This window comes from Lepidochelys olivacea (assembly GCF_965140295.1).
Source record: "Lepidochelys olivacea isolate rLepOli2 genome assembly, chromosome: 8".
Taxonomy (NCBI): Eukaryota; Metazoa; Chordata; order Testudines; family Cheloniidae; genus Lepidochelys; species Lepidochelys olivacea.
In genome coordinates, this window is record NC_140418.1 from 66,250,692 (window position 1) to 66,266,003 (window position 15,312).

Consider the following 15,312-nt stretch of genomic DNA (forward strand, 5'->3'; position numbering starts at 1 on the left):
ATCTTCCCCAAATCCCTAGTTTAAAGCTCTCTTAATCCGTTGTGCTAGCCTCCATCCTAGAAGTCTATTTCCTTTCCTACTCAGATGAAGTTCATCCCAAGAGAACTGTCCTCTTTCCATGAATGCCTCCCAGTGGCCATACATCCCAAAGCCCTCCTTATAGCACCACTGCCTAAGCCATCTGTTGATAGTCATAATCTTGTCACACCTTTGTTGCCCTTCTCTAGGAACAGGCATAATCCCACTAAAGATCACCTGAGTCTCGATTTCCTTAAGCATCTTCCCCAGCCTAGCATAGTCTTCCTTCATACGTTCCAGTGAGAATCTAGCCGTATCTATCATGTTGATATTGGACATTGGCAGGGCTGCTGCCCAATCTTCTTTATATATTTTTATCAAGCACTATGCTGTTAGCACTGTGTCTAGGTCACATGCAAACTTTGGAAAGGCAGTTTTGCAGTTGTTGAAGTAGACTCCATGTCCCACCACCTTAAAGTACTGCTTGTGAATTAACTGAATGGAATACCCATCTATAACCACTCAATGGAAAAATTATTACTTGTACTGATAGATAAGATAATAGATAAGCTATTACCAGCAGGAGAGTGGGGTGGGGGGAGGTATTTTTTCATGCTTTGTGTGTATAAAAAGATCTTCTACACTTTCCACATTATGCATCCGATGAAGTGAGCTGTAGCTCACGAAAGCTTATGCTCAAATAAATTGGTTAGTCTCTAAGGTGCCACAAGTACTCCTTTTCTTTTTACTTGTACTGTAACTGTTGTCCTTCTAGATGCGGGTGGAGACATGTATTCCACAACCCAACCTCCAGCCCCTCTGCATCGGAGTGTCTTGTCTTGACATTTGGAGCAAAGGAACTGAGAGAGTTTGGGGCAGCACTGCCCTTAAATAGCCAGGGAAGGGGTTAAGGGCCAGAGGGCATAAGCGCCCTCCCTGCCGGTACTATTAGGAAAAGTTTCCAGTGTTGATACACTGGGTGCTCACGCATCTGAGTGGAATACACATCTGCACCCACATCTCAAAAAAATAGTTACAGTACAGGTAGGTAACTGGTTTTTTGTAATAAATATTTTTCTGAAACCTATAAGCACAATTAAAGACTAATCTAAAACCCTTTGAACTTAATGAAATAATTTCAATTGGTTTTTTTCAATGAGTTTGGGATTAAGCATTTAGAATGAGTTTCTCTGATTCTTTGCAAATCTAATCATTTGGTCTCTCTTTTTTATCATATATATTTTATAGACTATTTGATTATGATTAAATCCACCAATTCTGATTTTTTCACCCCTTCCCTAGAAGTAACTGAAAGAAAACTACACACATGAAAACTAGGTTGTACATTCAGGTCATTGCCCATCATGTAGCTGATGCTAATGTGACTTGTATTTGTAAATACATGATTGCCCGCACCCTTCATTTTTCTGAAGATTGTCATAGGACTGTATTTACAAAATATTTTTAAACTTGTATGAAACATTACTGGCTGGCATTGGAATTAACTTTTATAAACCTCATTGGAATTTGTAATATTACAAGCATGTTTAGACCTGTTATTATACATTGCGTTACCTTTTTTGCTTGCTTGCATATTCTATGTTCTGAGTCACTTCATTTTGATCATAGTCTCAGATGAATTCCTCAGTTGGCAAAATTGATTGCATATCCTGGGTGCAATTAGATATGTGAGGACATCAAATAAAATAATAGTGATTTAAAAACCTGTGTCTTTTTAGTATGGGAAAATTATTCTGTTGATCGACAGAGACTGAAAACTATCATTTCCGTTATTAGTTTTACTATTAAAGAATTTCATTTTATTCTGTACGAAGGTTACAGTGCCAATAGCATTTATTATGAAATTATAATACGCTATTGTACAAAACTGAGAGAAGTTTAAAGCAAAATTGCTATGTAAGGATAAACTATAAAATCTGATTTAAAAATTTTTTTTGCTTTTGTTTTTTCTTTTTTCTACTGCTTCCTCTGAAGTCTCCTACCAAATGGTTTTGGAAACTGGTTCCTGTAAGTTTGCCTGACTGCTTCACCTTTGATCTAATAGCTTAAAATGAGAATCGTTTTGTCCATGTCATGCTGGTGTACTCAATTCATTTAATTTATCTCGGCTAGATTAGATTATAGTATAGTAGATCGCTGTCCATAGGGTTCACATAGTTTAGAATCCAGTCGTTCAAGGTAATCTGGAGAAAATTAAAATTTAAGGTATGATATTGGATCAAAAGTTGCTTTAAGAACAGTTGACATGCATCTGTAGTGGTTATGATATTTTACTTTTTATAGTGAAGCGTGTTGTCTTCTCTTACCTCACCTCAGTATATAAAATACCCTCTCTGTACTCTCTCTGGTAAGGTTCTTTGCTTGGTTCATATGCAAACTCCTATTCAGTGTGAATCAGAGCTGCTTGTGTACTTTCTTAAGAAAGTTGATCCACAGAAGCCAACCTTTGTGGCACTTGAAGTTTTTAGACACTTATTGAAAAGTGTGTATCACACATACACCATTTATCCTAGTTTCTCTCTTTTCAATTAGTGATGAGTATTGAGGGGAGCAAAACATTGGCTGTCCCCCTATTGTTAAAATTATAAAAGCATAATAATGTAACTCTGTGCTTAATTAATAACATATTGTAATTTGCACTAAAATTGTATGTAGTTTAATTAACATATCCCCTGCTACACTTCAACAATAAAGATAATATGCTCTTTTCTCTGTCATCAGTAAATCCATACTATAGATATGGAGCTGCTTTGAGATTTACTGTAGTCTGTAGATGTTCAAGTAAAGGCTGTATTGCATTTTGTTCTGTTTTCCAAAAATGTACTTTTGATTTTTCAATCAAATCACACATGTAGCACTTGTGCAGGCCCTCAGCTAGTTTTGTTTTAACTAATAAGAGATGGTTCATATATATTGCAAAGAGAGAAAAATAAGCTTAGGCAACTGCTTACTGTAAATGAAGTTTGGCCATTGCCTAAAGAACAGCATTAAAAAACAATTTGTAATAGCGATTACAGCTGTTCTATTCCTAGCTGATTGAACCCAATTTCATAAGAGTCTGAGTATAAAAGTAATTCCTCTGCAGTGTTGTCTTTTTTCCCCTCTGCATTTCAATCTATGTATATTTAAAGAGAATATTCAGTTCTGGACTATGTAGTACCATTTAAATGTTCTTATTTCAGGAATGAAAGGACAACAATCTAACTAACATAGGGGAGAGGAGTAAAGCCACAAGTGGGCTGTGTATGGTCATTACAGACCTACGAAAATAAAGTACATTTCTCATCATAATCTGACATACAGTATTTCCATTAAACCAGAAAGTTTGTGAAGAGCTGTTTCAGAATAAAACAGCTTTTGTTATTGCTGTTTTTGTATGAGGTATTTGTTTACCGATAGTTCCCCACCAGTATATTAGAAATATCATATATATTTGCAGTGCAGTTATTAAAAGCAGTGCTGTACCAATCTTTCGATAAATATGGTACTAGCATGTTGAGGTGTTATATTTTGTTATGACCATGTTTATCATCACACTTTCTAAATGATTAAAAGAGATTTTCTTCCAAATTAAAAGTAAAAAATAGTCACTGGTGGCTATACAGTAACTTGAAGTAGCATAACATATGTTGCCTTCTTTATCAAATGCTGAGTAAATTCCTATTAAAACATGATACAAAATATACCTTGAGCAACCTAGTAGATTTGACTATATTTTAACTTTATTTTTTCCTCAAGTTGGATATTTCTACTCTCTCAAACAACCATCTTCTTCCAGGTCTACCTTAAAGGTTTGACATACTGTAGTTCCCAAGAGAAGTCTGTAGACAATGTTCCTAAGGCAGCCTGAATCATCATTTAAATGACAGGAAGCTTTCTCCCAGAAAGTCATTGTGTGGTGGCATATTGTGAGATGCTGCTAAGCTAGCCATCGTACTCTATATTTAAAACAACTTTAAAATGTTCTTTAAACAAAATTGAGAGACTGTTCTTAAAACAATATATTAAATTTTTGAGAGAAATTTTTAATTATGATTTTTGAGCCAATCTGTATATTATGTGTTACCATATCTTCTCTGCTATTGTTGTCGAATAATAAAATAAAATGTAAGTAAAACATTTCTCCTCACACTTCATTTCTAAACCATTTCCATGGAGGAAAAGCATAATTCTATATTTGTGACAGTATTGTGATTTCCATGACAATAGATTAGATTGTCACGAGTAAAGAATTGCAATTTGGCTGGGGAGGAAAAAGCTCTGACAGTATGAAAAATGTCTTGCTTAAATATAGGTAATTTAAAGTGTTACTAACATATGCAAATCAAATATTAATAATACATGAAAGATTAACACATTTTGTTAAGCATTTTCAGATGTCTATCATAGCAAGGGGACACTGTCTTCTGCCATTTGTATCTTCATACAACATACTTCATGCAATAGTGTCACCACATTTCAAGCTTGAAGTAAAGCTTTAAATCTTACTCTTTAAATATTAAAATATTAACTGGTTAAAAGTTATCTGGGCCATTCTGGTGTGCTATAAGAAAGACTTGTCTTCAGTTCACAGTACTGGTGTCTCTCCACAAGGTAATATATTCTGGGAGTTCTACATTTCTCAAGCCACCATTTTGGCCAATTTAAGAGAGACACTGAGATGCACTGAATGGAATCCCATCCAGTTCTCACCAAAAGTATAATTTTCAGGGTTACAGTGAGTGAATTCTCAGAACCTCAAAAGAGAGCCCTCTGAATCCATCTAAATATATACATAACTTAAACATAAAATTAGTTAGCTCAGGGATATTCTTGACATCATAATTAGCATCATAATTAGCACTGAGGTATTAAGACAGATTGTAAACTTTCTGCAGTATTTGAAAATTAAAAGGTCAGTTACACAATAAGTCATATCAACAAGTTAGGAAATACGTCATCGTATATGTCCTTTTTTTTCCCCCCTCCCAATATGGCACTCCAGGGGATGTGAGAAGAGACATTAAGAATGACCAATATGAAATTAGAGCAAAAAAAAAGTTTCTTTTCAAAATGTTTTCCTTTTGTAAAATTCTTTTACCCTGGTAATCTTGACCATGAATCCTTTTCTAAATGCCCTGTTGTCTGTATGACACAGAGTAATAATGAAAATGGAGCTGATCAAATCCAGATTTCTCTACTTTTGAATTTGGCGTCAGGTCTGTTATAACTGAAGCACGTATTGGCCCAGATCCTCATGTGGCGCATATTGACTTAGCTCAGCTCACTTTCAAAGAGCAATGCAGAGTTACACGAGCTGAGGATTTGGCCCATTATGTTAGACAAATAAGTAATTTTTAAATGCTCATGAAACTGAATGCCACTATTTGTAAGTTATTCTCCTAATAGTGATAAATGAATTGTCTGATTTCAGAGTGAATTAGAATATTGTATAAAGAAAAGGAGTACTTGTGGCACCTTAGAGACTAACAAATTTATTTGCATGCTCAAATAAATTTGTTAGTCTCTAAGGTGCCACAAGTACTCCCTTTCTTTTTGCGGATACAGACTAACACGGCTTTCTACTCTGAAACCAGAATATTGTATGTATTTGATCAAACTTTGACAGCACAGTAGTTTTGAATGAAAGTTGCAATATTATCATATGGACTTATTTCCTTTTAAATCGATTTACATTTTGCCTATTTGTTTAGCATAAATATTAATCTACAGAAAGTAACCTCTGACAAAATGGTGACTGACTTGATATTACTTAATGCCTTTTCACTAATGGAACACAGAATCTACAGTACAAATCTGTTTTCACATATGTTTCTGAGCATATGTCTATTTTAATCTCCTCTTTCTACATGGTAGGCTCGTTACAGGAAGGAGCAAACACTGCTTAAGCAGCTGCCTTGCATTCCACTGGTCGAAAATCTGCTGAAGGATGGTACAGATGGTTGTGCTTTAGCTGCTCTGATCCACTTCTACTGTCCTGATATTGTCAAACTGGAGGGTGAGTGTGTATGTTAGAGGACTCTCTGCCATTCAAAAGATGGTGATGCAAGTTAAATGGCTTTTTCTTCAGTGTACATTAAAATGGTGGCATTGAATAGCATAAATACATAAGAGGTAAAATTTGAGTTTCTTAAAAGCTCTCACTTGCATAAAATTTCATTTTTTAAAGAGAGAGCACCACTTACCAGGGTATCTCCCAATATTATGTTTACCATTACTATCTATAAATCACCAAGCAAATATAAGTTTGTAAAGATAATTCAATAAGGAACTGTCTTGGTAGATTCCTCACTCTTGAGAGCACATCCTTCAGTGACTAAAGTGTCTTGGCATCCAGCCTTCCTTGGTCATTCTCTGGCCTTCTGTTCTCCCCATGAAAGCTTCAGCCTTGTTGGGATCATGCACATGGATCTCAGGGTTGCTCAGATATGAAGTGTGAAATCCCTATGCAAAACTATTCCACAGAATGCCTCCAGTAGCACAGGCCCCCAGATTTAAGAAAGCAAAATTCCAGTTGCTCTTGGGCTTATGAGATGAAAAAAGTTGGCTTTCAAGTTATGTAAGTGTCAAATCCAGGCATGTGCTGTTACTGTCTAGTGTGTCTGATCAGAGAAGGGTTGAAACCAGGGCTGCCATGGATGTTGACTCCTTGGATCTTTGCTTCCAGTGCTAACACCTTGCCCTCTTACTGTTTGAGAACAGACAGAGATTCAGAATTTCAGAATTCAGAATAGGCCTGGAGTTGGAATCTCATGTATGCTTTCCCACAGATTCCTCCACTCTCTGTTTTTCAGAACAGTGAAGCAAGACAGGGCTCATGTTATCCTTGAATCCCTAGCTTAATATCACCAGTTTTATTGTTTGGATCTCCTCACCGTAATATCCCATTTACCTTTTTAAAATATGCATGTAAAGTTTCCCCTTTTGTCTCTAAAATAAAGTCAGAGGTGATCAGGTACTACTGTGAGAACCATGGAAAACATTAAAAATATAACGTTTTTATTGAGGCTTACTCTATCTAACAGTATTATTCTTGACACTTATTAGATTTGAATGTTCATATGTGAAGCACAAGATCAATTCCATTTCACTTACTACTAGTATCTGAGCATTTAAAACCTAGTTGCAAGAGGGATACTGTAATCAGTGAAATATATTTAAGTTATACAGTAATGTTTGTGATGGTCTCAAAATAATAAATGGGTCAAGAGTTAGATTATAATTTATTTTCATCAAGGGTCATTAAAAATCATAATTTATAATTACCATTTACAAAAAAAGCCCAATCATAGTGTGTTTTAGAAAGTATTCAAGATGTTAATCTACTTTGATAGAATAAAAACAAACCTATAAAAATGCAATGGAATAAAATGTAAGATGACATAACTCAAGATTCTGAAATTAAAATCTAATTCAAAACTGGATTTTTAAAAAATTCCTTTTGAGAAAATATTTTCATTTTTTAATCTGCCTCCAAAATGCTTGGCACTTATTATATGTAAGGCTTTTATTTTCAGATCTGTAGCTATGCCTAACCTTTTCCGTTTCCGCTTTCATTTTAGATATTTGTTTGAAAGAGACCATGTCATTAGCTGATAGCCTATATAATCTACAGCTCATCCAAGAATTTTGTCAGGAATATTTGAACCAGTGTTGCCATTTCGCTCTTGAAGATATGCTCTATGCTGCTGCTTCAGTAAAGGTAAAAAAAAAAAAAAGTGTTTTTTTTGAACATGTGATTTCTTCTGATCTGCTTTAGTAATGCTATTTTAACTGCTTTTAGGTCTATTGCTATATGGTTCAGCGAAAAAGGATACTGCATTTGTTGGAACACAGTGATTAAATTATAATGTGAATATAAAATGCATGTTTGAGCTGCACTTATCACCTCATTTTTGATGGTTATTATTAAACTTGAAATGTAAATATATTTTTAAAGGGAGAACACGTAAAACTTTAGTTTTTGGGCAGACTGTCATAACTTTGTTCTCTCTTAATTAAAAACACACAATCTGCAATATTTCTTTAAAAATGTAATTGAGAGTTATGATGGCTGTGACTTCCTAAGTTTTTCAAACCATAGTGTAATTTAAAGTTATAGTTTCTAGAATAACTAACTCATCTACCCTTGTCCATCTGTACAGAAATATAAAATATATACAGTGTTAAATTCTGTGTTTTACATGTGTATGTGCTATATTTATTTGATACGCTATGGTTGCTCTGCAAACCATAACTTTGAATTTCCTGAATTAAAGTTAAATATAACACTTATGCATATAATATGTAGTTGTGTGCATTTCATTTCCTTACCTTAAAACCGAAAACTGTACTGAATTTCACAGTATGTATGTTCATTGTAACATATGCTATGAGATTCAAATAAGTGTTTGAGTCTTTTCACAGGTATACAGAATTCTATGTATTAGTGCAATTACTGTGTGTGTTGTCATCTGAATCATAGAATATCAGGGTTGGAAGGGACCTCAGGAGGTCATCTAGTCCAACCCCCTGCTCAAAGCAGGACCAATCTCCAACTAAATCATCCCAGCCAGGTCTTTGTCAAGCCTGACCTTAAAACTTCTAAGGAAGGAGATTCCACCACCTCCCTAGGTAACGCATTCCAGTGTTTCACCACCCTCCTAGTGAAAAAGTTTTTCCTAATATCCAACCTAAACCTCCCCCACTGCAACTTGAGACCATTACTCCTCGTTTTGTCATCTGCTATCACTGAGAACAGTCTAGATCCATCCTCTTTGGAACCCCCTTTCAGGTAGTTGAAAGCAGCTATCAAATCTCCCCTCATTCTTCTCTTCCGCAGACTAAACAATCCCAGTTCCCTTAGCCTCTCCTCATAAGTCATGTGTTCCAGTCCCCTAATCATTTTTGTTGCCCTCCACTGGACGTTTTCCAATTTTTCCACATCCTTCTTGTAGTGTGTGGCCCAAAACTGGACACAGTACTCCAGATGAGGCCTCACCAATGTCGAATAGAGGGGAACGATCACGTCCCTCGATCTGCTGGCAATGCCCCTATTTATACATCACAAAATGCCATTGGCCTTCTTGGCAACAACGGCACACTGTTGACCCATATCCATATTCTCATCCACTGTAACCCCAGGTCCTTTTCTGCAGAACTGCTGCCTAGTCATTTGGTCCCTAGTCTGTAGCAGTGCATGGGATTCTTCGGTCCTAAGTGCAGGACTCTGCACTTGTCCTTGTTGAACCTCATCAGATTTCTTTTGGCCCAATCCTCTAATTTGTCTAGGTCCCTCTGTATCCTATCCCTACCCTCCAGCGTATCTATCTCTCCTCCCAGTTTAGTGTCATCTGCAAACTTTCTGAGGGTGCAATCCACACCATCCTCCAGATCATTAATGAAGATATTGAACAAAACCGGCCCAATAACTGCATTTAGGGCTCATTTCTGCTAATTGTTGAGAACCTTCAACGCCCACTGACTTCACCCAGATGAAGATGTTTAGCAGTTCACAGGAGCACTTAGCATCTTCCAGATTTGAGCTGTTGCTGTCTACTTCAGGCCTCATCTGCACACACACACATTGTAGTTAACGTGAGGCAGTGCCTTCCCCATGGCCCCAATTGTGGATGCACTGATATTGGCATAAATATGCTTTTAATAGGTTTGGCTTGTTCCATTAGAGGAAAGGGAATAAACTATACAGCTATAAAGCACCTTTGTACCAATATACCTGTGTTCACACTAGGAGTCGTACTGACATAACTGTAATGCTAAAACATCACATCCCTAGTCAACATAGTTATACTAGCACAAAATCTGTGACTGGACCAGGCCTTAGTCCAGAGGTGGGCAAACTACGGCCCGTGGGCCACATCTGACCGGCAGGACTGTCCTGCCTGGCCCCTGAGCTCCCGGCTGAGGAGGCTAGCCCCCAGCCCCTCCCCCGCTGTCCCCACGCCCCCAGCACTCTGGCCCACCGCTTCTGCCTGGCAGTGCGGGCTGGGTCTGGCGGGGCTGCGAGCTCCTGCTGCTCTGTGCAGCGTGGTAAGGGGGCAGGGGTTGGATAAGGGGTCCCGGGGGGGAAGTCAGGACAGGGAGCAGGGGGCGGTTGGATAGGCATAGGAATCCCGGGGGAGCTGTCAGGGGGTGGGGGTGTGGACAGGGGTCGGGGCAGTCAGGGGACAGGGAGCAGTGGGTGTTGGATAGGGGGTGGGGTCCCAGGGGGCAGTTGGGGCGGGGGGTCCCAGGAGGGGGTGGTCAGGGGACATGGAGCAGGGGGGTTGGATGGATTGAGGATTTTGGGGGTGGTGGTCAGGGGACAGGGAGCAGCGGCAGTTGGATTGGCGTGGGAGTCCGGGGGAGGCTGTCAGGGGGCAGGGGTGTGGACAGGGGACAGGGCAGTCAGGGGGCAGGGAGCAGGGAGGGTAGGATAGGAGGTAGGATCCTAGGGGGTGGTTAGGGGCAGGGGTCCTAGGAGGGGGCGGTCAGGGGACACGGAGCAGGGGGGGTTGGATGGGTTGGTGGTTTTGATGGGGGCAGTCAGGGGGCAGGAAGTGGGAGGGGGCGGATAGGGCGGGGGCCAGGCTGTTTTGGAGAGGCACAGCCTTCCCTACCTGGCCCTCCATACAGTTTCGCAACCCCGATGTGGCCCTCGGGCCAAAAAGTTTGCCCACCCCTGCCTTAGTCACTAAGGGCTTGTTTACATACAGCATTACACCAGTTTAACTTAAGGTGTGATTTTAAACCTTTTCAGTTAAGCCAGTGCAAAAGGCTGTGTGGACACTCTTATTTTGGTTTAAACCCAGGCTTATTTCAGTTTAACTAAGGGTATGTCTACACTACGAAATTAGGTCAAATTTATAGAAGCTGATTTTTTAGAAAACGATTTTATACAGGCAATTGTGTGTGTCCCCACTAAGCGCATTATGTCGGCAGAGTGCGTCCACAGTACCGAGGCTAGTGTCGACTTTCGGAGCGTTGCACTTTAGGTAGCTATCCCACAGTTCCTGCAGTCTCCACCGCTCATTGGAATCCTGGGTTGAGCTCCAAATGCCTGATGGGGCAAAAACATTGTCGTGGGTGGTTTTGGGTACATGTCGTCAGTCGCCCCTCCCTCCGTGAAAGCAACAGCAGACAATCATTTTGTGCCTTTTTTCTTGCGGGTGCCATACTGCTTTCAGCAGACGGTGCAGTAGGACTGCAAACCATCCTCATAGAACGACTGCTTCCACTGCCACTCTGCTCTCCTGGTCGTCTCATAGGTCCTCTATATGACCGTCATCATCTGCCGCTTCTGCTGCAACTGTGCTTGGCTGCTCTTGTCTCATCATACCACGGCAAGCGTGCAACCCGCTCAGCTGTTGTGTCCTGGCAGCAGACGGTGCAGTAGGTCTGCAAAATTGGTCATCCAACCACCACTTCCCCTGCAACTCTGCTCTCCTGCAGATGCCATACCATGGCAAGCATGGAGCCTGCTCAGATCACCGCGGCAGTTATGAGCTTTGTAAACACCTCATGCATTATCATGCAGTATATGCAGAACCAGAACCTGCAAAAGCAGGCGAGGAGGCAACGGCAGCGTGGTAACTAGAGTGATGAGGACATGAACATGGACACAGACTTCTTTCAAAGCACGGGCTTTGGCAATTTGGCCATCCTGGTAGCAATGGGGCAGGCTAATGCCATGGAACACCAATTCTGGGCCCAGAAAACCAGCACAGACTGGTGGGACCGCATAGTGTTGCAGGTCTGGGATGATTCTCAGTGGCTGCGAAACTTTCGCATGCGTAAGGGCACTTTCATGGAACTTTGTCACTTGCTTTCCCCTGCCCTGAAGCGCAAGAATACCAAGATGAGAGCAGCCCTCACAGTACACAAGTAAGTGGCAATACCCCTCTGGAAGCTTGCAACACCACACAGCTATCAGTCAGTCAGGAATCAATTTGGAGTGGGCAAATCTACTGTGATCCAAGTCACCAATGCAATCACTGATGTTCTGCTATCAAGGGTAGTGACTCTGGGAAATGTGCAGATTATAGTGGTTGGCTTTGCTGCAATGGGATTCCCTAACTGTGGTGGGGCGATAGGGATATGCGTTCCATCTATCTTGGGACCGGAGCACCAAGGCAGCCAGTACATAAACTGCAAGGGGTACTTTTCAATGGTGCTGCAAGCACTGGTGGATCACAAGAGATGTTTCACCAACATCAACATGGGATGGCCGGGAAAGGTACATGATGCTCACATTTTCAGGAACTCTGGTCTGTATGAACAGCTGCAGCAAGGGACTTACTTTCCAGACCAGAAAATAACCGTTGGGGATGTTGAAATGCCTATAGTTATCCTTGGGGACCCAGCCTACCCCTTAACGCCATGGCTCATGAAGCCATACACAGTCACCCTGGACAGTAGTCAGGAGCTGTTCAACTATAGGCTGAGCAAGTGCAGAATGGTGGTAGAATGTGCATTTGGACGTTTAAAAGCACGCTGGTGCAGTTTACTGACTCGGTTAGACCTCAGTGAAACCAATATTCCCATTGTTATTACTGCTTGCTGTGTGCTACACAATATTTGTGAGAGTAAGGGGGAGAAGTTTATGGCAGGATGGGAAGTTGAGGCAAATCACCTGGCCTCTGATCACACGCAGCCAGACACCAGGGCGATTAGAAGAGCACAGCAGGGCGCGCTGCGCATCAGAGAAACTTTGAAAACCAGTTTCATGGCTGATCAGGCTACGGTGTGACAGTTCTGTTTGTTTCTCCTCGATGAAAACCCGCCCCCTTGGTTCACTCTACTTCCCTGTAAGCCAACCGCCCTCCCCTCCCCCCTTCGATCACCGCTTGCAGAGGCAATAAAGTCATTGTTGTTTCAAATTCATGCATTCTTTATTAATTCATCACACAAATAGGGGGATAACTGCCAAGGTAGCTTGGGGAGGGGTGGAGTAGGAGGGAAGCAATGGATTGGGTGGGGGAGGAGGGAAGGACAAGGCCACACTGCCCTTCAAAACTTACTGAATGCCAGCCTTCTGTTGCTTGGGCAGTCCTCTGGGGTGGAGTGGTTGGGTGCCCGGAGCCCCCAACCCCCTTCCCCCACGCGTTCTTGGGTGTCTGGGTGAGGAGGCTATGGAACTTGGGGAGGAGGGCAGTTGGTTACACAGGGGCTGCAGTGGCGGTCTGTGCCTTTTCTCCACCTCAGGCATACACCGGAGCATATCAGTTTGATCTTCCAGTAGCCTCAGCATTGCATCCTGCCTCGTCCTCATCACGCTGCTGCCACCTCTCCTATTGCTCCAGCCTTCTGTCCTCTCACGCATCCCTCCTGTCCTTGTGTTCATTTTGTGCTTTCCTGGACTCTGACATTGTCTGCCTCCATGCATTCTGCTGGGCTCTTTCAGTGCGGGAGGACTGCATGAGCTCAGAGAACATTTAATCACGAGTGCGTTTTTTTTCGCTTTCTTATCTGTGCTAGCCTCTAGGATGGAGATGCTAGTGGCAGCGTTGAAACATTTGCAGCTGCGGGAGGGAAAAAAGGGGAGAGTAAAATTGAAAAAGACACATTGGCCATTTAAAAGGAGGGGCTGATGTTTTCGGGTTAACGTGCAGCACAAACCCAACTAAGCCCCCCCACCACCCAGTTCTCTGGAATGATCGCATCACCCCCCCACCACCACCACATGGCTAACAGCGGGGATGATTTGTTTTCAGCCACAGGCGAACAGCTCAGTAGGAATGGCCACCTCTGAATGTCCCCTTAATAAAATTACCCTATTTTAACCAGGTGACCATGAACAATATCACTCTCCTGAGGATAACACAGAGAGATAAAGAATGGATGTTGCTTGAATGCCAGCAAACACTGGGACCACATGCTGCCATGCTTTCTTATGCAATGATTCTAGACTACGTGCTACTGGCCTGGCGTAGTAAAGTGTCCTACCTTGGAGGATTCAATAAGACTGCCCTCCCCAGAAACCTTTTGCAAAGGCTTTGGGAGTACTTCCAGGAGAGCTTCACTGAGATGTCCCTGGAGGATTTCCGCTCCATCCCCAGACACGTTAACAGACTTTTCCAGTGGCTGTATTGGCCGCGAATGCATCCCCAGTCTTCAGGGCAAATTAATCATTAAACACGCTTGCTTTTAAACTGTGTATTATATTTAAAAAGGTATGCTCACCAGAGGTGCCTTCTCTGCCTTCCAGGTCCGGAGCCCGGGTTGGGAGAGTATTGGATCATGGTGATAAACAATTCCTGGCTGTCAGGGAGAACAGTTTCTCTGCTTGCCTGGTGTGCGCTATCTTCAACCTCCCCCTCCTCATCATCTTCCTCGTCCCCAAAATCCCTTGCAGGAGTCCACGTACAGGTGTGAGGTAGTTGTAGGGCACCCCCTAGAATTGCATGCAGCTCCTCATAGAAGTGGCATGTCTGGGGCTCTGACCCGAGAGGGCGTTTGCCTCTTGGGTTTTTTGATAGGCTTGCCTGAGCTCCTTACGTTTCACGCGGCACTGTTGTGGGTCCCTGTTATAGCCTCTGTCCTTTATGCCCTTGGAGATTTTTTTCAAAGCACAGATTCAATAACAATCAGATCCAGTACCTCCCGTTCGGTCCATGCTGGAGCTCTTTTGCGATTCTGGGACTCCATGGTCACCTCTGCTGATGAGATCTCCACGGTCACCTCTGCTGATCAGCGTGCCCTGCTGGCCAAACAGGAAATGAAATTCCAAAGTTTGCGGGGCTTTTTCTGTCTACCTGGCCAGTGCATCCGAGTTGAGAGTGCTGTCCAGAGCGGTCACAATGGAGCACTCTGGGATAGCTCCTGGAGGCCAATACCGTCAAATTACATGCACACTACCCCAAATTCGACCCGGCGATGTCAATTTCAGCACTAATTCCCTCGTCAGAGAGGAGTACAGAAATTGATTTTAAGAGCCCATTAAGTCGACAAAAATGGCTTTGTTGTGTGGACGGGTGCAGGGTGAAATCTATCTAACGCTGCTAAATTCGACCTAAACTCGTAGTGTAGGCCAGGGCTAAGAAAATTAAAAACAGATTTAAGCTAAATCGAAATAAGCTACTCTTAAATCAAAATAAGACTTGGTCTACACTTAAAAGTTAGGTTGACATAGCTGTGTCAGTCTGAGATGTGAAAAAAACAACACCCTGACCTAAATAGCTATCCTGACCTTTTCCCTGGTGTACCCAGTTGTGTCAACGGAAATGTGCTTCTGTCGACATAGCTAACTTTGCTTAGGAGGATGGTGTTCATACGCCAACAGAAAAACACCTTTTG

General features: G+C 41.8%; 1 protein-coding gene across 5 annotated transcripts in view; it reads left to right on the plus strand.

The window, feature by feature from the left end:
- The window catches only part of CAMSAP2 (calmodulin regulated spectrin associated protein family member 2), a 172,994-nt gene that overhangs the window by 106,241 nt on the left and 51,441 nt on the right, over positions 1-15,312 (plus strand). For 3 of the 5 annotated variants that reach the window (XM_084636073.1, XM_084636074.1, XM_084636076.1), the window contains exons 5-7: positions 2,014-2,046; positions 5,896-6,037; positions 7,602-7,741. In XM_084636073.1, the coding sequence (XP_084492199.1) occupies positions 2,014-2,046; positions 5,896-6,037; positions 7,602-7,741 (315 nt within the window). The remainder of the gene's footprint in view (positions 1-2,013; positions 2,047-5,895; positions 6,038-7,601; positions 7,742-15,312) is intronic. The other 2 variants (XM_084636075.1, XM_084636077.1) reach the window with 1 other exon arrangement.